This window comes from Cervus elaphus, chromosome 11 (genome assembly GCF_910594005.1).
Source record: "Cervus elaphus chromosome 11, mCerEla1.1, whole genome shotgun sequence".
NCBI lineage: Eukaryota > Metazoa > Chordata > Mammalia > Artiodactyla > Cervidae > Cervus > Cervus elaphus.
The window spans coordinates 5906257-5930237 of record NC_057825.1 but is presented as its reverse complement, the minus strand read 5'-3'; the positions used below and the strand labels follow the sequence as shown (position 1 = coordinate 5930237).

Genomic DNA, 23981 nt, shown 5'->3' with positions numbered 1-23981 from the left:
AAGGTCGTGTGATGTCATAGCTCATTCAGCCTCACTGCATGGCCTCCCGTCTCACCTAGTTCCCCCACACCAGAGTACCTGGACTTTTGTGACACGACCAATAAACAGTGTTATCTCACTGAAAATCTATGATACTTAAAGAGATGCATGCATGCCCTTTACAGGGGCAAAAGTAGGTATGGTTGATATGTTCTTCTAAGCCACATTTTCCTGTGGATTGGACCCATCACTTGGAAGCCTGGCAGGCTCTCACTGGACAGTGTCTGCAAATCAGAGGATGTAGTCTCTGTTGGCACATGAAATAGTGAAATAGCAAGCATGTACATACCTCAAGATCTTTGTTCTTTCCTCCTAAAGCTATTAACTGGGCTGGAAACAGGGAAGGGATCAGTCAGATCTGGGATCATTTGGTCCTCGGGGTCCCAAACCAGGCACCATGTCAGATTTCATCTGTCTCCCTTAAACCCCCACCCCCATCCTGCTGCTCCCAGGTAGAGCTTCTACATCCTGCCTCCTGCATCCATATCCTGCTTTCTTCCCACGAGCAACTTCTGTGGTCGGCCCTTGCCTATCCACACCCCGCACTCCCAACTCTACTTTAAAAAAAAAGGACTGATCTCCAGTCTTTAAAAAAGTTCATTCTTTATCCAAAATTTTCAGAGAAAAGTCCTCGTTTGGTAACTTGTTTTAGAGTTATACAATTTCTTAAATGCAGAAACTGCTTTCAGATGAATAAATTTTAGAAATATCCATCCCTATTTGTCCTATTCCCAGGGAAAACAAGGAACTCTTCCTTCTTCCAAAACAATGGTTGTCATGTCAGACTTACGTATGCACGCAGATCATCTTCAGATCATGTTAAGTTACCACCATTCCATATATTCTGATTGTGTAGGTCTAGACAGGAGAGCGAGAGTCTGCATTTTAAACAAGCACCCCAGGCAACTCAAAATAGGTTGTCCATGGACCGTGCTTTTAGAAACAGTGCAGATCACATATTTTAATGTAAGTAAGGACCTTTATTCTTTCTCATTATTCTTAATATATTTTAAAATATTCTTAAATAGTTCTAATTCCATCAGCTGTTTCAAGATATTTTTCAATAGTTAATGATTTTTATTTCATCCTCTGGCTTTGGTACAATTATCCACCTTTCACTTAAATTACAAATTATGTCCATTTTGGAAAGTTCAAGGGCTTTAGACCTTACTACTTCCTAGCTGTGTGAACCTGGACAGACTGTTAACCCGTCCCCATACCTGCTTACCCCTCAGTTTCCTTACCTGTGAAATGGAGTTAAACTACAGGAAATCCATAGGATTGTTGCAAGCTTTGTGGCAAATATTAAAAGGTTATTCCTTTCCCAAACTGAGTACAATGTAGCAAACAAGTTACATCATAATCTTTTAAATTTGTTTTCCTTTTTTTTAAATTTAAGTTAATGGCTTTTAGGCTTAAGATTACTTAGAAGGAATCCTTCTCAGGCCTCTGTTCTAGTAAGGAGATTGGAGCTCTCCTATCTGCTTGTAGCAGAATGTTTTTTGTACTTGTGAGTGAGTTTCAAAAGCATCAAAAGCTAGATCTGGAAAGAATAGTCCTAGTTTAATTTGGTGGTGGGCAGCTTGGCGATATTTTCAGTGTTCATTGCTGCTAATTCAGAGTGTTTTCCCAGACCTGTTGATGTATGGTTTTATAACTATTTTAAAAGATCTGGACACAGTTTATAAGCATTACTCATTTTAAGATGTTTTAAAGGGATACGGCCATTTTAGATTCAAGAGCAGAATATTAGGAATAGTCATTAACTTTTTAAAATAAACTTACATCTTAATATAAAGTATAGCACATGCAGGCAAATATCTGGGCCTGTATTGACAGAATTCAAGGATATGGCTAAAATTGCAAAAATGCCCACTGTTCTTGGCATTAAGGTGCCTATTTGAATATATCCCATCACATTACATCTGAAATGCTATATAATGACAGACTTTATTATAGTCTGATCCGAAGCCCTTGAACTCTCTAAAAGGTACCAACACAGTAGTTTTCAGCTTATTTGTATTGGTGGCACCCTTTGGGATTTTATTTTTGGCATTATACTTGGAGTTTGAAAGGTTCAGTGACAGTTGGCCGTCATTACACATGGGCTGTTTGACAGAATGATAGAGTCTCCCAGCATCTGTCAATAGGTGGCATCCACAGTCACTTGTCCCCTTGGAGCCCTGTAGCCCTGTGTCTCCAGGCACTGGAAAGTGCTGTGTCTTCTTAGCTGCTCATGAGGTCTGACCTGGTACCACAACACAAACCACAGGTCACTTGGTTGCAGTAAAAACACATTTTGTATATGAATCAGAATTTGACAGGACATCTCTGAAAAATTAATAATGGCGGAGAAACACTGTGATACACACTAGTCACATCTAGTCCAACCTTGGACTGTCAGGTTTTGGCAGACCTGAGTGAAGGTCTTGTTACTTAGCCATTCCTAGTATAGTGAAGATACACAGGTTTTTGTCATTACAGGATAGGTTGGACCACAGATGAGTCCAGCTTTGCCTCTGGGACTGATGACTGTAGCCAGGGTCTCTTAGTTATTGGTAAGTTATATTGGTAAGTCTCTTAGTTATATGGTAACCTTAGTTATTTAGCCAAAGATAAAGATATATGAAGCTTTAATTTACTTGGGATTTATTTTTGGTGAGAAGGGACTGCATAATCCACTGGTTAGGAGCCTGATCCTTGGAGCCAGGCAGACCTAGGGGTAGTCCAGCTCAGGCTTTGGGCGAGCTGCTTGACTCCTCTGAATTTCAGATTTTCACCTGAAGAATCAGGATGATAATTCTGCATTCCATACAGAATAGTTGTGCACATGCAATGTGGTAATGATTGGAGGGTGCTTCTTACAGGAGTCTGGCTTGTGGTAGAATCTCAGTACCCCTCAGCTCTTGGTATTCCTGGATGCTATGATGTATACTAACTTGATTTTTCTCCCTGTTGCAATTTAGTTATCTAACACTGTTTAGACAACTTTTCCTTCCTATACTTGCTGAAACATTTCCGATTTTGTTAAATTATTTGGTATGACCGGATTCTGTATTCCAGTGATGTAGATTTCCAGTTCGGTACCAAGTCACACATTATTGTTATTTTTTATATTGTTATATGTGATGTTATATATGTTATATATATAATAGACATATATGTTATATGTTTATTCGAGCCAAGCACAGCAGTGAAATGGGTTTTAAATAATGTGTTCCCCCCTCCCCCCATGGCACCCACCAAACAGGAGTTTTCTCTTGAACAAAAATGAGGCTTCTTAAAGAAGGGGAGCAGGCCCTGCCCCTGATGAGTTCTCATGGAGGAGACTAAACTCCCTTTATTAATAATCAGACATTGTGTTTGAACTCACACGTCTCCTTTGTCTCCTAGTCTGGATGTATGACTTGACAAATGTGTTGCAAACTTGTGTAGTTGTACTGTGGGTTGCAGCTCTCTGATTATTCACTCCTCAGACACCCACTGAGTTGGCCTTAATCACAGTAAGCTCACCGAATAGAAATGAGACCAGTATTGATGACTGCAGAGGAATCTGCCTTATTCACCAACAGTCAGGGGACACGGGGTTGGCCAGGGCACCGCGCCCTGTGCAACTCGCTTGGCCTTCAGCGGTGCAGTTGGGGGGGTGGGGGGGGCTTGGGGGGATCTCCTCCCAGAGATGCAGGAGGTTCCTAAAAGTGATGCTGAGCAGGCCCGCCCTCCCCCGACTTGCCTGCCATAGTTGCCCGTGTCTTTTCTTGGGGCGTCAGGACAGTACTTCGCAAGTCTGAGAACCAAGACTTGGCGCGCTTAAAATCACCCCCCCCCCCCCCCCCCCCCGCTTTCCTTAACGTCGAAACCCGCGAGGCGTCGATTTTGGACGGCGGCCCGGGCCGGGCGGAACACGGGGCAGCCCCTGGGTGCGGGCCCGGCGCGCAGAGGGTTAAGGCGGCGGGGGCGGGCCTCGCGGGGCCGGGCTCGGGGGCCCTTTGTTAACTGGCGCGTCCGGAGCCGAGACCGGGAGCTGGCGCGGGGCGGCGGGGCGGCGGGGCAGGCGGCGGGGCAGGCGGCATGACGGGGCCGCGGGGGCCCGGGGCGGCGCGCGGGGCGAGCCGGGCCTGAGCCCGCCGCGGAGGGCAGCCCGGGGCGCGGGCTCCCCGACGCCGCCGGGGCGCCAAGATGTTGGAGATCTGCCTGAAGTTGGTGGGCTGCAAATCCAAGAAGGGGCTTTCATCCTCCTCCAGCTGCTACCTGGAAGGTGAGCTCCGGGGAGCAGGCCGAGGGCGGCCGCGTGTCCGCTGCCCCGCCGGCCGGCTGGCCTGCCTGCCTTCCTAGGCCTCGCCCGGCCGCGCGCGCGCGCTCCCTCGGCGCCCGCCCTCTCCCCCTTTCCCCTCTGCCTTTCTCCCTCGCCCTCTCCCGCTCTCTGGTTCCCTCGCCCGCCCCTGGGCGCCGCCGCCAGCCCGGAGGGTGCGGGGCGCCGGGCCCACCCCACCCCACCCCCGCGCGCACTAACCCCAGGGGTGTAGGGGGAGCCCACGCCGGGAGGGCCAAGCCGCGGGGCCCCCAGGCCTTCAGGGTCTCCCCGAGAAAGTTGGAGAAAGCAAAGCGTACAGGCCCAAAGGGCCTCGTGAGCCCACGTCGTGGAATTTCCACCGTTAATTGGGAATTACGCGTCCAAAAGGTCGACCCGTATTTGCGAAACAGACGATTTTCATTAAAGTCTCGTGGACAAAAGGGAACATGGCTCTACCATTTATGGATACAGAATTTGAAGTGATCTTTCTACACCATTCCCCCCCCCACCCCACAACACACACACACACACACACACACACACACACACACACACACACTCACTCCATCTTATCTACGGACCACGAAGAGGTCGTAAGAATTCTTAAGACTTCTGCGGGGAGAGAAGAGAAGTTCCACCGTATTTTAGGAAGATTTTGAATGAGTCCAGGGCAATTGGAGGAGGGTCACCTCGTGTCAAGTTCCTTCCATAAAGCCTCAGAGCCCGGGCGGTTCCCTTTTGCCCTCTCCCCATTCTACTCCCCTTTTCTTCTCTAATCCTCCCTCCCTCCCCGCCCCGCCCCGCGCCTTTGCCCCTTTCTTGTGTGTCATTGTTTTCTGTCCTAGTAAGGTGACAACTGGAAAAAAACAAACAAAAAACAATTGACTATGATGAGTGGCCTTCATTTTGTAGCTTCAGAATGAAGCGGAAATTTATCTGACTTGGGGACTCTCCCCAGACTGTTGGCTTTCAGCAGAAAAGTTAATTGTACTTTAGGGATGTAAATCTGCTTGAATTTGTCTGTCCTTTTTATTTAGGACTTAAAACAGGAGTAGAAATGTAAAGCTCCTTTTAGAACAAGTAGTAGAATTCCGGCTGCTGGAATGCCATCGGAGTTGTAACGTTTTTCTCTTTAAAATGAAGGAGAAATGAACAGGAGGCCTTGTTCATTGTCTCACCTATTTTTCTTTTCTCTCCAACTTTTTGACCTGAGGGTCTGCATGAAGTCACATGCGCAGCTCAAACCATAAACACCAGTGGTACAGGCGAAATCAGTTGGCGCTTCTTGCCATGAGACGTGTATATTGGCCACCTCCGAGAAGGCGCATCCAGATGGAGTGGGCTCACAAGATCTAGCATTTAGAGGGAGAAGATGGTTCATTTCTCGCTAGAAGTTGGCATGTGAGCAGCCAAGATCATCTTCAGTTAATATGTTGCTTATTTCCCAAGTTGCTCAGAATTCTGAGCACATTCTCATTTACATCTGTAACGAGTTAGTGTTAGGCATCACCATCCATTTTGCAGATGATGCTTCAGGCAGAGTAGATGAATGGACTTTTGTAGCTGCAGAGATGGAGGAAGGTTTAGGTTACAGCACTGTTGTGGCATTGTTTTGTTTTCCCTGGGGGTAAACAGTAGAATTAGTTCTCACCTGGATGGTTTAATTATAGTTGTTGTTGTTTTTGGAGGTGAGGGTTTACAAAATCTAATGTGTCTTGAAATAATGTTGACTCTCAAGTTTAAAAAAAAAATTCTGATTACAGCAGACTACCTGGCATTAAGCCTCCATCTAGGAAGGTATCACTCTAGGAATTCTTTTCTGTTACTGAGTTTTCCTTCTTTCGTTGTTACGTTTAATTGGAGAAAGTAAATGAAACCATTGTTTTGTAGTTGAGGGAATTTAACAGACCTTAGTGATTGTTTCTTAAAGACTGGATGTGAAAAAAAAAAAAAGCCTGGATGTGCTATTAGCTGCTTGGGAAAAATATTTCTAACATCTGGATAAGTAATCCAGTCTTTTGGTTTTTACTGACATCCTAAATCAATCAGTCAGTGTTTATTGACACACACTGGGGCCCCAGGTGTCCCAAGTGACCAAGAAAATCGAATATGATCAAGTTTTCCATTGAGAGTAAGTTCAGCCATAAATGCAACTTGATCATGCATCTATTGCTATTTAGGCCTAGCTGCCAACGCAACAATTATTAAATGCTTACTGTATTCCAAGCACTGTTTGGGCATACTATATGATTTTATTTGCTTATTTCTCATGATAGCCCTTCGGTTACTTCCATTTTATAGATGAAGAAACTTGATGCATCTGGAAGTTAGAAAACATGTCTAAGGTCACAGAGCCTGCAAGTAGTGGTGCTAGGACTTGAGCCCTTGCTGTCTGGCTCCAAAGAGCCCAGTTTTAGCCACTATATGCTTTACCGGCTGTGACTGTTCATCTCCTTGGAACTCTCTGTGGATGTTAAAATGGTATCTTCAGAAACACTCTAAAGCCTGAATCAGGGATTTTTTTCTTTCTAATACTGATAAAAATGACTGCCTTTAGCAGTAAAATTTTAAATGTTTATTAGAATAGCTGTACATCATTAAAAAATTCTTAAAGGTTAGTGAGAAGAAATTCTGTTCTTCATCCAGAAACCTCACTTGAGTTTCTTGTGTATCCTTCTAGAAACATTTTATGCACACATAGGCATTTATAGCATTTAACCTCCATGTTCCAGCTTTGCAAAAATGTATGTTTATAGGTATATCTGTCCTTTATGGCCACATTGAGCTTTACAATCTTAGGTCTACTTCAAGCACTGAATTTTCTGATTAATTTCTTCTCTCTCCTAGAGGTGTGAAAGAAAACATGAACATTTGCCAGTTGAATTCTCTTTCTTTCCTCCCCAGTTTACTTTGATTTGTTGGTGTGTTTGTGTACACTGTGCATGAATCTTACATGTGGACGTGTTGGTTCTGTAAAGTGAACTCTTTGTGAACTGTCAGCATTTATTTTAAGGGCCCACTTTGAAACGCTTCTATTCAGCAGTTAACTTTCTGGTGGAGGCTTTGTGTGGTGCCAGCCACACAGATACACTTTTAGAACTTCTGCCTCCCAGAAGCTCATGCTCTCTTTCTAAATACTCTCTTCTGAGGTCATCAAATACTTCCCTTGTTTAGTAACAAAGAAAAATCTGAAGCTCTTTCTGTAACCAAATAGAAAGCCAGTCAGTCCTTTTCATTTGGGGGTTATACTGAAATTGTTGCGCATCAATGAGGCGACAGTTCTTTAGCACCAGGCACTTCATAGACATCCTCACTTCATTCTCAGACTGACGCTGTGAGGTTTCTAGAGAGGAGGAGGAAGGGCCCCAGGTCAGTTGGGTAGGAAAAACAGTTGAATTTGGAGTCAGGCGAACCCAGTTTTCATCATGTCTCAACTTTTCTGCCTTCTTACCTCTAAGACCTAGAGGACAAACGTTCTCTGGCCAGCCCACCTTCAAGGATTGTTTTTGAGAATCCAGGAGATGAGTCACAGGAAAGTTTTGAGACCAGTGAAGTGCTAAGTGTATGTATTTATACTGATGTGAGGCTCATTTGGGATGTCTTTAAATCCAGGCAGTGTTATGGCTAGAATGTTGCCGAGGTCCTGTTCTCCTGGGAAGCACACAGCTCCCAAGCCAGCCCGCCTGGCCCGGATGTCATCCATCCTGCCAGTGAAGTGACTGTGGCATGTTGCTCTCTGAGCCTCGGTGTTCTCGTTTCTAATAAGGTTCATCGTAGTCCCTGCTTTCTTGAGTTGGGAAACTCACATGAGACATTTCATTTAAACTCTTTAGCACAGAGCAAGATGTTAGCAAATGTTAGCTGTTAGTAATTTAAGTATTTCAGACTCTAAAATGTTGGCATTGCCAATTGCTGTAATGGCTGAAGTGTGATGATAGAATTTGAACTAAACCCACAGATAGTTTTTCTTGTTAAGAAAACAATTTGTTTCCAAGTTTGCTTTGATGCCTATAATTAATACTTCCTGTCCTTGGTTTTAAGGAAGAGTATTTTCTCTTCCTCTGATCCTTTCTTATTCCCATGGTGAATATTTTAATTGTGGAAGAAAAAAAATCCTGTTGGCAGGATTAAATGCCGTAGTTGGCATCTTACTTCTCATCTCTAGAGATGCATTTCCATAGCTCCAAACATATGAAAACTGAAAATTTCATACTGCTTATTACCTTACTGTAAAATCAGACCACAATTTTATCAGTGTAATCACTGACCTGAAATAGAAACAGGAAAAATTATTGATGGATAGGTTTTAAAAATGCGTAACATTGTACAGCATGGTGACTGTAGTTAATAGTGCTATATTGTATATTTGAAAATGACAAGAGAGTAGATCTTAAAAGTTCTCACAAGGAAAGTCATTTGTAACTGTGTGTGGTGATGGATGTTAACTAGACTCCCTGTGGTAAGCATTTCATAATATGTGCATATATCAAGTCACTATGTTGTACACCTTAAACTTAGACAATGAGGTATGTCAGTTCCATCTCAATAAAACTGAAAAAAATAAAACCAGAAGTATATGTAACCAAGAACCAAAGATCAGATGAGACATTGAAAGAATTTAACTTTTCCTCTGTAATGGTGATCTGGCATTGAGAGTACAGAATCCTAACCACTAGACCACCAGGAAATTTTCGTGTTTTTTACTTTTTTTAGTGGAAAAATTTTAAACCTGTAACAAAAGCAGTGAAGTCCCTTGTACTCCTTGTCCATCTTTAATAGTTATCACTTATGGTCAGTCTTGTTTCTTGCCTAGTGAAGTTCCAAAGCCGTTTGGAAAAATAGCTTGCTAGTTCCTGACTTTTGAGAGACTTAACTTTGTCCTTAGATACTGATAGTTGTTATTCTCTGAAACTGGTTTTCAAATCCTTTTTTCTTAATCCACATCTTCGATGCTTTGTTATACTGTCTGTGTTAGGTGGTGGTGGGAGACTGGGAGACAATGACAAGAAGACAAGTTGAGACAGGAGAGGGGTAAACAAAGACGAGAGAGGAGGAAGGGGTCAGGGGCTAGGACAGGGCAGAGGGAGGGTCGGGGGAGGGGGACAAGAGATGCGGAGTGGAGAAGGAAGAGCCAGACCCTGAGAGAGCAGTGCTGGAGACTGAGTGAGGCTGACTGACAGGTAGCTGGTGAATGGATGGATTCCTGGAGAGAGAGCGTGTGAGGCGCTTCATGCCTGCTTGTATTTCCTGCCCTCTCACGTATGCTCATAATAGAGGCTACTCAGTGGGTTGTAGGGATTTCGTGCAGATAAAGTGCTTGGCACAGTGCTGGCACTCAGCAGGGATCAATAAGTACTAGCTGTTGTTCCCTTACATTCGGTTGCATAAACTTCAGCCTTATTACTCTTAAATTCTACCTAATCCCCATCAGTCTTATCAGTCCTCAAGTTTAGCCAACAGCACTATACATTGAATACCTTAACCTTAAACTTTAACTTAAAGATGGGCCATGAATAAATAGAGTTGACCCTTGTGTTTTGGAGCCAAAATACCTTTATTGGGGTTACATTCAGTTACTCCAATTTTTGTTGTTTGCTGTTCAGTCCCTAAGTCGAGTTCTACTCTTTGCAGCCCCACGGACTGCAGCACGCCAGGCTTCCCTGTTCTTCACTGTCTCCCGGAGTTAGCTCAGATTCATGTCCATTGGGTCAGTGATGCCATCCAGCCACCTCATCCTCTGTCACCATCTTCTCCTTTTGCCTTCAATCTTTCCAAGCATCAGGTCTTTTCCAGTGGTCGGCTGTTTGCATCAGGTGGCCAAAGTATTGGAGCTTCAATATCAGTCCTTCCAGTGAATATTCAGGGTTGATTTCCTTTAGGATTGACTCCAATTAAAGTTATTCCAATAGTAATGGCTGATGAGATGTTCTAGGGAAATTGCCTTCCATTGGGCAGCCTCTTGACTTCAGTCACTCGGGTCCAAGTGACCCAGGAGCCTTGATGATGCTGTAACAGAAAACAGGAAATGTGAAATGAGGGCTTACACACCCTCTCAAGCCTGGCAGGAGAGGGGGAGGCTTTCAGTCTGTTGCAAATGGCCTGTGACAGAATAAAAAGGCTTTTAAGGTTAGTGGGCTCACTGTGGACACTTTGACTCTGGGAACCTTTCTTCCCTCACAAACAAGAAGTCTGTGGAGGCATCTCGGCTTGTTAGGAGACAGTAATGAATCCTGTTTCTTTTGAAAGCACAGAGAAAGGTACTTTCGTGCTACACCTTGTTTTAGGCTCTTGGCTGTGGTGTACATTCCATTTAAAAAGTTACTGTATTTCCTAAATCTTGCTAAGTTTTCCTGGTTGGGTTGCATTTGCTTCTCATCTTTCCCGTCTGTCACTTCTGCTGTTCTTACTTAAGGCTGGCAGGTCATTAAGGTGCACTCTTCAGTCATGACCTAATTTTTTTACCTTGCTACCAAAGATAAACAAGTGCAGGATGTTCTTACCACTGAGTTCATTCTAAGAAACCCTGAGCGGGGCTGAGTCGTCTATTGTATTAGGCAGGTGAGAGTGAAGACTCTGTGAGAAGAACGCTCCATCTCTGCCCCAAAGGAACTTACATTATTGTGGTAACAATAATAAGAGAAGGGATGATTACTCTCTGTTGCGGTGCCCTGGTGCCAGGCGCCATGCCCGCATCCGTGCGGAGAACGTCTCCACACGCAAGTATGCATTGACCCCTCCTGACGGCCCAACTCGGTTTTGAAGCCATTGTTCAGTTGAGAAACCGAGGCTCGGAAACTAATATCTTAAAGACATGGTGGGCTGAGATTTGAACAAGGCTTGTCCACCCTGGAGCCCAGGCTTAGTGTCCCACAAGGGACACGGGGGCAGATTCCTCAGGGCGCCCTTAACTGACATCAGGTCCTCCCCGAGTGCGAGGCGAACCGGAAGTAATCAACCAGAGGTGAGGGGTGGGGAGGCAGAAGGACAAGTCAGACTTTTCCTAGCCTTGGTGCCGGCGGATGAGAAGGGACTAGGCATTCCAGGGGGAGTGACTGGCCCTGGGCAAGGTGCTCACCGCTGAGGCAGCAACGGGGAATCCGCGGGGGCCTGTGGGGGGCAGGCTGAATGAAGAGCAGGCGTCCTGGGGGAAGATGGTCCTTCTGGAGCCCGGATTTCTTCCCCAGAGGTGGCAGCAGCAACAGCCCTCGCCGGTGTCTGAGGGAACAGTGTCGCCTACATTGTTGGCCAACTGCCAGCTTCCCCGCGAGGCACGGGATAGCCCTGTTCCTCACAGCGCCTCGGCTGACCGCGACAGTGAAGGTGACCGAGGCCCACAGGTAGGGCCGCCTCCCGAGCTGTTCTCTTCGGCTTCTCGGCCGGCGGCCATCTTGGTGGATTTTCACGGGAGAGCGACTCGGGTCAGATCTGCATTTTTTTAGGAAGAGCGCTCAGGTGGCAGTGCGGAGGTGGAACGAGGGGCTAGATCAAAGCTGGGAACTAGTTGAGGGTGTGGAAAATACAGGCTTGCTGAGAGATTTGGGAGGAAAAGTGGCCAGGCTGTGAGTGTGCGCTTACTGGGTTGAGAGGGAGAGGAGTGTGAATGTTGGGTTCAGAATGGTGTGAAGATAGTCTAGCGTCTTCTTTTATGTCGGTCCTTGTACTCCATTTTTAGTCATCGTTGCCTTCATTGACAGTAGATTCTTAGAAAGTGACACAAAATTCCTTTTGTTTTGGCTTTCTGGTTAAGCGAACGGTGACAGAGGACTGTGTATCTTCAGAAGAGTTTGCATCCGAACTGCCTGTCTGGACAGAGGTTAGGATGGAGGATTCTGTTTTCTAAAATTGATTGCCTAGGAATATCACAATATAAAAAGGTTGTCAGCAATAGTTACACCTTGGGCCAATTTAAATAACTTTTAAAAAAACTTTTTTTATTTTTTAAAGGGGATTTCTCTGAAATCCCATCTAATTTATTGCCTATAACACCCCTAAGTGGGAAGTAATGGAAAGAAAATTATTAGTTCTTTTTACTTAGAAAGAAACTTGCATAATCTGGACTTCACAGGAACTTACAGCAGTCCCCTTTCTAGACCTGTCTCTCTGTCAGGTTGCTGGGGTTCTGCTGAACTACGTCAGCAGTGTAGACATTGTGAACCCACAAGGCCCTTGGAGTCTGGGATGACATTCAGAGGCTCCATGTCCTTGGATGGAGAAATTTTTAAGACTTTATTTCACTAAGTGCTAACTGAAAATTAGTGTTTTATCTGTGTTTGTTTTTACAAATGTATATGACAAACCACAGTAATATTAGCAGTGCTTGTGATTTTTGCCAGCAGTAGAACTCAGATATTTTCATATGATATAACAATTGTGATTATTACCTAAACTCATCACTACTTTGAAACGACAGTAGCTACTCCTGGAGCTTGCAATTTAATGTGTTAATAAAGGAGCGTATATTTAATGCATAGTAAAGAAACACTGTATCACAGATTACTTTCAAAAGATACTTTGAGGACTGTTTCAGTACAGTTGTTCTCTGCAGTGCTCCATGTTTATTTGATGTATTTGCAGACTTTATTCTGAGGAGTTCCTAGGCATCACCAGAGGGCCCCCAGCACAGCACAGGTGAAGCCCCTTCCCTGAGTAGGCTTGATGTGTCAGGCTGGCCTTGGGTCCCTGTGTTAATTGGGCTTCTCTTGCTGGGCATGGTCTTGTTCATAGTCTGCTTCCTACCTAACCCTGCTGAGTTCAACCCCCTTCACAACTCCTGGTAGTCCATGTCTGTGTCCTTAAAAATTAATCCACAGGACAGCGCTTGTCTTCTGTTAGACTTTTGCTTTGAGGGTGTGTACATTTTCATGAACGGGTCTTTCTCCCCCAAGGAGCAGAGGCTGTGTTCCTTGCATCCTTACCTCATTGCCCTACCCTTGCTCCCCAGCAGCTGACAGTTTTTTGGGGGTCCTGAGAACATTGTGTTCAGAGTGTGAAGTTAATGCCAAGGCTGTATTCAGCTAAACTTGTTTTTTAGGTTTAACTGCTCTGGGTGAGGGTGTAAATTACAAAATAAAGGACCATGTAGAACGTAGATAAAATGACTTTCATCGAGTTCAGATTGTGGGAAATCATCCTTTTCCTCTAAGCTCATATTATAAAAAGTTGTATCAGACTGTTATAAACTGACTTGAGAATAGTCTGAGCATGATCTCATCGGTTGGAACTGAGTGTGAAATAAAACACGAAGCCGTCCCTCTTTTTTGAAGGATCTGTTTTATAGATTTTTAAATTACAGAGATTCCTTGAACTGGAGGATCATAATGAAGGGCCCACAAAGGAAATAAGACTAAAGCGACCAGGGTTTAAATAATGGAATGTGAGCAAAAGTAAAGGGGGTGTTTATCACATCTGACACGCCCCATCCTCTCCCCCCTCCTCCCCCCCCCCACCCCAGCCCCAGAGCCACGAGGTGGACAGTAATGACTGCCACATAGCCCGCCTATCTGACTCCAGCAGGAACCATAACCTTGGTCACGATCACCAACAAGAAGGTGGGAAGCTTCCCTGGGATGTTTTTCCTGGAGATGAAGCCTCCCTTTCCCTCCCCTCCACCCCCTCCTCACTCGTATCCCCGTCCCTCCCACCTTCTCCCCCCACTCCCATCCCCTCCCGCTTTGGGACTGAAGTAGCCTGTTCCCCTCCTCCTTGGCAGTGGCAGCTTCAGCAGCAGCCCCTGAGAGTCTAGACCAGACATGCCATATGGGAGAATCTTTTGTAAACATTTTTGATCAGTGACTCACAACTTTTAAGAAAGGATTATTTTTGTATAAAATGATCTTTAAATTGTACTTTAAAGACCCAAGCTCTTTTCTTCGAATGCTGTCCAAATAAGTTAATCACTCACAGATCCAGTGAATTCTGTGGCATCATTCTTACAGACTTTTCAGTTTGTTGTTCTCACAGTTGGAGCCGTAACTTTGGAGCACTTTTAGATAGCACCATTCTTGGTATTCAACTGGCTAATTAATGACTTTTCCTGAGTTTTGTGGGTGAGTGGAAACCTTTTCATGAAGGATGTGGTAATAACAAAAGGATTTCCAATGAGGTGAGAGGCATTCTTGAAGATAAAAATCTTAAATATTTTAAAGCTATGACTCAGGATGCCGCAGAAAATGTTAAACTAACATTTTTAAGAAGAATAGACGCAAGGATTTCTTTATCCGTTGGCAGAACAGAAGAGGGGAGCTATTTTGGGCATCGTTTTTTTTTTAATGAATCCTTTGAGCTCCTTTAAGGGTCCATCCGGGGACTGGCAGGAAGTTCATGTATTAGGCAAGAAAGATTTAAGTACATTCTGCAACTTGGGCCTTGTAAGCTGTGATCATTTTTAAGGTTGACGAGCATCGTTCGCTATGAAATGAAGCAAGGAACTTGGCATTTATACGTCGTGAGTCAATTTTGACATCAGCCTGGATTGGGAATTGACTGGAAGGTTTTGGTGTTGGACTGTGGCTGCACTTCAGCGTCTCGATCCAGAGGCATGCATGAGCAATACTTCCCTTTGGGCTTTGGCCATTAATTTGTGGAATGGAGCAAGAACTGGAGAGGAAAATCGAGAGGCTGCCTTGGATTTCCTGACGTCCTGTTGAATCAAAAGGCAGTGGGAGGCCCTTTCCTTCCTGACAGAGAGGCCTCATCCCCTCACATGAAGTTCTCAGCATCTGTCTCCATGTGAGGGACAGTCCCCCTTTAATAATCCACACTTTAAATCGATAGTCACCCCAGGGCCAGTGTCTGTGTTCTGCCCATTCCAGGTGTTTTCCAGGCCACTTCCCCCGATTATGTAACTTTGATCAAATCCAGATGCTGCAGAATGTTTGATAGAAGAGGTCAGAGGGCCTTTGAGAAGAAAAGCATTTCTGTATTCATGACTCTGGTTTAATTTCCTGTGTAGCCCTGGTCTGCCAGAGTCGTGTGCTCACGCCCACGAAGTTGGGATCCTGCAGGGAAACGCACATGGACTTTTTCAGGACAGAGAGAGAAGAGTTCCCCCTCCCCCTGTGTACTTTTTCATGTTAGATGATCAATTATACAAGCATCAGCTGGCTTCTATATGACCGTTTTTCTGTTCTTGTAATTGTTCTCTGGTTATGGAAACAATTCACATTCATGGTGAGAGAAGTATGCCAGGATATAGAAAAGAAAAAAGAAAACTTAAAATGTTTGTAATCCCACCACCCTGTGTTAAACTACTGTTAATGGTACTGTTGACACACTACCATGCATTAACTACTGTTCACATTTTGGTGTAGTTCCTTCTGGACTTTTTTCAATTTTTATAAAATTATGGATTGTTATAGTATATTTCCAAGTTGTTAGATACGTTTTTCCAAAAATATTTTGAATGACATTATGGCTATATTCTATTTTATGGATACACCACAAACTAACCTATCTTGAATGGATAAAGATTTTGTGCTTTTCCTTTTTGGTGCTGTTATTTTAAAAATCAGTACATACAAATCATTGGAGAAGAAAATGGCAACCCAATCCAGTATTTTTGCCTGGAAAATTCCATGAACAGAGGTGCCTGATGGGCTACAGTCGGTGGGGTCTCAAAGAGTCAACACAGCTGAGTGACTGAGCATATACAAATCATTGTTTGGGTCTCCTGGGATAAATTCCTTGAGGTATATCAAAGGTGATAGAATTCTTCAAAGACTCAGTTCAGTTCATGTTTCCAGTTTTTCTCTTAAAATGTTCCAGCAGTGTCTACATCAACTACTAGCATTGTGTGAGAATGCCCATTTCATTGAAGTTTTACACTGTTAGCCTCAAGAAAAGGTCCCCGCCACAGAGAATTTACCTTTCTTTGATTACAAGAAACGTTAATATGCTTTCCTTGTTTCAGTTCAGTTCAGTCACTCAGTCGTGTCCGACTCTTTGCGACCCTATGAATCGCAGCACGCCAGGCCTCCCTGTCCATCACCAACTCATACTCATACTCATGCCCATTGAGTTGGTGATGCCATCCAGCCATCTCATCCTCTGTCACCCGCTTCTCCTCCTGCCCCCAATCCCTCCCAGCATCAGGGTCTTTTCCAGTGAGTCAACCCTTCACATGAGGTAACCAAAGTATTGGAGTTTCAGCTTCAGCATCAGTCCTTCCAATGAACACCCAGGACTGATCTCCTTTAGGATGGACTGGTTGGATCTCCTTGCAGCCCAAGGGACTCTCAAGAGTCTTCTCCAACACCATAGTTCAAAAGCATCAATTTTTCAGCACTCAGCTTTCTTCACAGTCCAACTCTCACATCCATACATGACCACTGGAAAAACCATAGCCTTGACTAGATGGACCTTTGTTGGCAATGTAATGTCTCTGCTTTTCTTTGTTTAGTAGTAATTTAAAGTTTCTGTGCATTGCTTATTCATAGTTTTGATCTGTTTTTCCATAGTGGGAGTATGTGTGTTAGTTGCTCAGTCATTTCCGACTCTTTGTGACCCCATAGACTGTGGCTCGCCAGGCTCCTCTGTCCATGGAACTCTCCAGGCAAGAATACTGGGGTGGGTTGCCATTTTCCTTCTCCATTTTTCCATGGAGGAGGGTTTTATCTTTTCCCTTTTTATTTGCAAGAGTTCTTTTATGTTAAGGATCCTTTGCCTAATAAGTGTGCTTAATATAACGACCATAGAAGCTCTGTTGACTTGCTTTCACTTAACTGACTCACTGTAGCGTGTAGCAGTCTGGCTCCCCTCATAACACACGCCTCTCTGGTGCCCACAGAGTCGAGCAGCCGCTCCTCTGCCACATTCTGCTCCCACCCCCTGAGTCACAAGCACACCCAGAGCCACTTGTGTTTCTTCCCACATCCCTTTATTTCAGATATACTTGTTTTATTACTCAGTTCATATGAAAGCAGTGAAATCCAAATGTGAAGAGATTTGTCTCTATGAAAATTTAGGTCAGTGCTTTAGAGAGACTCTGTAAGTAAATGCAGGTGTCTTTTTTAAAAAGTTGTTTCAGGACTAGGTGTGAATGACACAACTGTGAACAGTTAGAAGGGATTGTACTGGGATTTTATAGTGAATGGCCCACCCTCTTCCTCCACCTGCAGGAATGTAGAGCTGGAACTGAGATGAGGCATCATAGGTAGGATGGTAAGACAGTATCCAAGTCTAATCACACACCCACACTCAGAACAGTCCTCGGCCCTATCGTCAAGACTAGCAAATCAGTGTACATTCAGGCGGGGTAGGGGATCTCATGTTTTAATTTTCAAGAATTCCCTGCTTTAACCAGCTTTTTTGGTTGATTGGTCAGCCTCTGATCACGACGGCACTAGATATGCTTTTAGAGCTATATATTGTAAGTACTCAGAGAACAGGGCCTAACACATCTCACTAAGCCTTTTGCACATTCTAGGAAATGGTAGTGTCACAAGACCCTCTTCCTTGAAATTCTTTTTGCCCTCATGATTCACAGGGTGAAGTTACCAAGCGCAATAGTGACATAATTTGGGACTTACTCTTTAGAAAAACAATTCCTCAAAATTCACTATAGTCAGGAGTACAAAAACTAGGATAGAAAGGGCTTCCTATTTATGTTCTATTGGTTTACTTCAAAGAGATTGTTTAAAGAGTGTTTGTTTCTGAAAGTTCTCCAGTCGTGCTTCTGGAAGGTTAGCCTAGTCTCTCAGATACTTTAGGTGCCTCTAGTGTATCCTTTGAAGCGACAACTGGAAAATCATGCCCACCCCTGAGATGGGTGTCATTCCCCAAGAAAACATGTTTGGGTCCTCCAAATCCATAAAAAAAGGGAAAAACTGGAACAATTTTGTTTTCTTGCTTTTGTGTTTTGGCATAAAAATTAGAATTTCCCACTTTCCTCCTTTTTAAAAGTTTGATTTCTTACTGTAGTGTCCTTAAATGAGTATTCAGATTTCACCCCATAATATTCTATAACTGTTAAGATCTACTTGGAGTAGATTTGCTGTCTTGAAAGAACCTGTGGAGAGTTCGAACATAGTTCAAAGAAAAAAAAGTAAAAGAAGAAACTTGAAGAAAAAATACTGAACTGTGTTTAACCCCTTAGTAATAATCACACGTTCCTAATATAAAAGATGTTGATTGGTTTTCAACTTTTAGAATATACCTATAGACAAAAATGGAAGACTTTGTTATGACAAAATAGAAGAACAGAACTTCTTTTACACAAAGTAAAAGAAAATGAAAAGAAGGCCTACTTGGAGTGTGTATGTAGGAAAGTGGGGGTAGGTAGAAGGAAGGGTAGGATGTTAATATCCTTATCTTGTGAGGTAAATCATTGAGAGATACTGACTCTAGCAGGGAGAACAGGAAATTAAAGTGTAAGTCTGTTACTGAAAATAGAAAGGTAAGTAGTAGAGCCTGGTGTGGGAGAGGGAGGGGCAGTTGTAATGATAGGATAGCTTGCGTTTAGAGAGATGGAGGTGATAACCAAAATAAGGCAACTGTTACCTCTGGGTAACAGAAGAATGGGATGGAAAATGTTTGTCCTTCATTATAATCCCTTCAGCGCTATTTGATTTTTAAATTATGTATGTATGTTAACATTTGAAAACATTTTAAAGCAAGAAGCTTTTGCTCCGTATTATAACATAAATTAGCAATGGCAAAGAGGTGTGAGGATGGACCGTCTCTTTCTTACAGAATTCATTTTGAGTTAAAGAACGTAAAGTTTAAACCCTTTGGCAACAGTAAGTAGTTACCTCTCTGGAATGTAAATGTTTAGGACTTTTCACAAGATTTGGGAATGGAAGAGTCCCATTTTTTAACCCTCTTTTTTTATTAATAAGTAGTATGTACATATGTTAAGAAGTAAAAGTAAATCAGGACTTTGCTCCTGAGAATGAAACTTTTTTCCGTCTCTTCTCTTTCTCTTCCAGAAGCCCTTCAGAGGCCAGTAGCATCTGACTTCGAGCCCCAAGGTCTGAGCGAAGCAGCTCGTTGGAACTCTAAGGAAAACCTTCTCGCCGGTCCCAGTGAAAATGACCCCAACCTTTTTGTTGCACTGTATGACTTTGTGGCCAGTGGGGATAACACTTTAAGCATAACTAAAGGTAAAGGAGCTGTGGATGGCTGCTGGTGGTTGCAGGAGACAGAGATCGGGGGAGATGCGGCTTGACTGGCCACACCTTTGCTTGTTGGGAGAGCTGTTTGGAATCCAGAGAGAGCCAGAAAAACTAAGAGCACCTTTATGAGAGTCACTTTTCCTTCAGGAGAAAAGTTCTTGTGTAGTTCTTAGCAAAAGCAGAGCTTTCTCTATTTTGTATTGAAAAAAGACATTTGGACCAAACACGGAAAACACTTTTTTTTTTTTTTTTTTTTAAGAAAAAGTATTTTTCTACAAAAAGCTTCCATATATTAGAAACTAGGGTGCTTGAATAATAGATTTATAAAAAACTGTAGCTATGTATTTATCTACATATTCACTGTAAACAGGAAACTGTATACTCATACAGTTTAAATGCGTATATTTATATGGACCTGTTAAAATGAAGTAGGTATTTAGGAATTTGGAGGTTTTTTTTAGTGATCACAGAAGAGTGAATAAGAATGAACGTGTTAGCTTTTAAAACTGACGTGTCCGGTTCGGGTTCTTTTCTTCAAAGGTGAAAAGCTCCGGGTCTTAGGCTACAATCACAATGGGGAGTGGTGTGAAGCCCAAACCAAAAATGGCCAAGGCTGGGTCCCAAGCAACTACATCACGCCAGTCAACAGCCTGGAGAAGCACTCCTGGTACCACGGGCCTGTGTCCCGCAACGCCGCCGAGTACCTTCTGAGCAGCGGAATCAACGGCAGCTTCTTGGTTCGGGAGAGCGAGAGTAGTCCTGGGCAGAGGTCCATCTCACTGAGATACGAAGGGAGGGTGTACCACTACCGCATCAACACTGCTTCTGATGGCAAGGTAGGGGGCCAGGGCAGGGGCGGGGGCCAGAGAACCTGCTGCTGGGTTGCTAAGTTCTTGCAGCAAAGCAAGAAGATGTTTGAAACAGCAGGCATCATCCCACTAGCCTGGTCAAAGACCCTCTGTGGAGGAGCAGTCATGTGAAGTTACAGGTCCGCAGCCTGATGTTCTTTCATTGTCCTCCTGGAGTGGTATGGTCAGCAGTTTCCTAAGACAGGTGGACTATCTGTTGGGTTTTAGACTGACTTCTTATATTAAGACTCTCCCTTTTTAGAAAATCTTTTGTTGTGATAGTAATTTATCCTTAGTGAGAAGAATTCACACAATAGATGGTTATTTTTAAAGTGAGAGATCACCTTAATAGTACCTCTCCAAAACAAGTGTAGTACATGGCCTTCCTCCTGTAGATAGAATCACGTGTGTGTGTAATATTTTTAAATAAAAATGGGATCACATTATACCTATATGTCTCCAAACCTGAGCTATAGTTTTGTAAAGGAGTTGATTTATATGGTTTCTTGATCTTCCTATAAACAGTCGTTAAGAGTCCAGCAAATTTGGAAAACTCAGCAGTGGCTACAGGACTGGAAAAGGGTCCGTTTTCATTCCAATCCCTAAGAAAGGCAATCCCAAAGAATGCTCAAACTACCACACAATTGCACTCATCTCACATGCTAGTAATAAAGTAATGCTCAAAATTCTCCAAGCCAGGCTTCAGCAATACGTGAACCGAGAACTTCCAGATGTTCAAGCTGGTTTTAGAAAAGGCAGAGGAACCAGAGATCAAATTGCCAATATCCTCTGGATCATCAAAAAAGCAAGAGAGTTCCAGAAAAACATCTATTCTGCTTTATTGACTACGCCAAAGCCTTCGACTGTGTGGATCACAGTAAACTGTGGAAAATTCTGAAGGAGATGGGAATACCAGACCACCTGACCTGCCTCTTGAGAAACCTGTATGCAGGTCAGGAAGCAACAGTTAGAACTGGCCATGGAACAACAGACTGGTTCTAAATAGGAAAAGGAGTACGTCAAGGCTGTATATTGTCACCCTGCTTATTTAACTTATATGCAGAGTACATCATGAGAAACGCTGGGCACAAGCTGGAATTAAGATTGCCGGGAGAAATATCAATAACCTCAGATATGCAGATGACATCACCCTTATGACAGAAAGTGAAGAAGAACTAAAGAGTCTCTTGATGAAAGTGAAAGAGGAGAGTGAAGAAGTTGGCTTAAAGCTCAATATGCAGAAAAACTAAGATCATGGCATCTGGTCCCATCACCTCATGGGAAATAGGTGGGGAGACAGTGGAAACAGTGTCAGACTTTATTTGGGGGGGCTTCAAAATCACTGCAGATGGTGACTGCAGCCATGCAACTGAAAGACGCTTACTCCTTGGAAGGAAAGTTATGACCACCCTAGATAGCATATTAAAAAGCAGAGACATTACTTGGCCAACAAAGGTCCATCTAGTCAAGGCTATGGTTTTTCCAGTGGTCATGTATGGATGTGAGAGTTGGACTGTGAAGAAAGCTGAGCGCCGAAAAATTGATCCTTTTGAACTGTGGTGTTGGAGAAGACTCTTGAGAGTCCCTTGGACTGCAAGGAGATCCAGCCATTCCATCCTGAAGGAGATAAGTCCTGGGTGTTCATTGGAAGGACTGATGCTAAAGCTGAAACTCCAATACTTTGGCCACCTCATGCGAAGAGTTGACTCATTGGAAAAGACCCTGATGCTTGGAGGAATTGGGGGCAGGAGGAGAAGGGGATGACAGAGGATGAGATGGCTGGATGGCATCACCGATTCGATGGGCATGAGTTTGAGTAAACTCTGGGAGTTTGTGATGGACAGGGAGGCCTGGCGTGCTGCGATTCATGGGGTCGCAAAGAGTCGGACACGACTGAGCGACTGAACTGAACTGAACTTAGTCCTCAGGACAGATACTGCTTTTATCTGCAATTTTGCATTAAGGAAAGTGAAAGTCACTTAGTTGTGTCTGACTCTTTGCGACCCCAGGGACTAGATAGTCCTTGGAATTCTCCAAGTCAGAATACTGGCATGGGTAGCCTTTCCCTTCTCCAAGGGAGCTTCCCAGTCCAGGGATTGAACACAGGTCTCCTGTATTGTGGGCAGATTCTTTATCAACTGAGCCACAAGAGAAGCCCAAGAATACTGGAGTGGGTAACCTATCCCTTCTCCAGCGGATCTTTCTGACCCAGGAATCAAACTGGGGTCCTGCATTACAGGCAGATTCTTTACCAGTTGAGCTATCAGGGAAGCCCCCAGTGAAGGTTTAGAGGGATACAATTTCTTTGTTGAAGATCCCATAGTGAGTCACTAATGGAACCAAGCTCAGATTCCACTGTCTGCTTCACGCTGTCATCGAGGATGTAGATAGGTGAATTGTCGGCATGGGTCCAGATGGTGTATATATTTTTAAATAACGTGTAATGCATGCATATGGTTTAAAAAAAAAAAAAGAAAATCAATCACCATGAAACATAATTCTGTCCCCTAATTCATTTCCCCTGCCCAGAGGCAACCACTGTGACCAGTTTCTGCCATAGTTCCCCTGTGTATACTTGTTTATACTTTTTAAGAAACACAAGTGATACATAATCTACACAGTTCCGCATCTTGCTTTTCCAGTCTAATAATATATTTTGGAGATTGTTTTATGGCAGCACATTCAGAGCTGCCTCATTCTTCTTAATGACTACATAGTACGGATGGACCGTCATTTTTTTAAGCAGTCCCCTGTTGGCCAATTTTTAGGCTGTTTCCAGTCTTTTGCTATTATAATGCAGTTATGATGTGGATTTCAAGTCTTTAAAAAAAAACTCAGCACACTGTTAAAAAAAAAAAAGCTTTACACCACCATCCCATATACAGGCTAGTAACAGAAGGTTCAGGAAACCCTACTCATTACTCCTACTGTATGTAATGCACTCCGATATTTTGTATACCATTCTGTTCTGTTTCATTTTAAAACATTCTGGGCATAATCCACTAAATTTATTCCATAGACCCCACTGGTGGGTCATGACCAGCATTTTGAAATTACACTGCACATACTTCTTTGTGTACAGTCCAAGTTATGCAAGATAAGTTGCTAGAACTGATTGAAGGTTATGCATATCTAAAACTTGTATAGATGGTGCCAAATTACTTTCTTTAGGAATTGTGCAGATGTGTTTTCTCACCAGCACTGTTGTGAGAGCGTGTTCCCTTTCCCCTCCTCAGCAGTATGTTCTCAGACTTGCAAAAACCTCTCTGTCACTGACTGGTAAAGATGATCCCTCATTATATTTACTATACCTGTGCTTTCTAAATTCATCTTTTCTTATGCATTTGAAGTATACCAAATTTACATTTGTATTTAGGTGTATTCTCTTTCATTGGTCTGTCTCTTCATACACCAATACCAGACTTTTTAATTGTATGACTTTAAAATATATTTTAATATCTGGTAGGGCTAGTCCTTTTTTTTGGCCAAACCTTGGCAGCAAACAGGGATCTTAGTTCCCTGACCAGGGGTCATACCCACGCCCCCTGCATTGGAAAGCAGAGTCTTAACCACTGGACCAACCAGGGAAGTTCCTAGTCCCCTTTTCTTACTCTTGCTAGCATTTTCATGGCCATTCTCACACATTGATTTGTACCATAGAGACACACAGTGCATGTCTTTTTTCAGTGT

At 43.5% G+C, this 23981-nt stretch overlaps 1 protein-coding gene across 2 annotated transcripts in view; it reads left to right on the top strand.

Moving 5' to 3' along the window:
- ABL1 (ABL proto-oncogene 1, non-receptor tyrosine kinase) overlaps positions 1-23981 on the top strand; it is a 137320-nt gene that overhangs the window by 83935 nt on the left and 29404 nt on the right. The window contains exons 1-3 of one of the 2 annotated variants that reach the window (XM_043916578.1): positions 4064-4297; positions 19258-19431; positions 19984-20279. In XM_043916578.1, coding sequence (XP_043772513.1) covers positions 4219-4297; positions 19258-19431; positions 19984-20279 — 549 coding nt within the window. In that variant the 5' untranslated portion in view covers positions 4064-4218. Of the gene's footprint in view, positions 1-4063; positions 4298-19257; positions 19432-19983; positions 20280-23981 lie in introns of those variants that run through there. The other variant, XM_043916577.1, reaches the window with a different exon arrangement.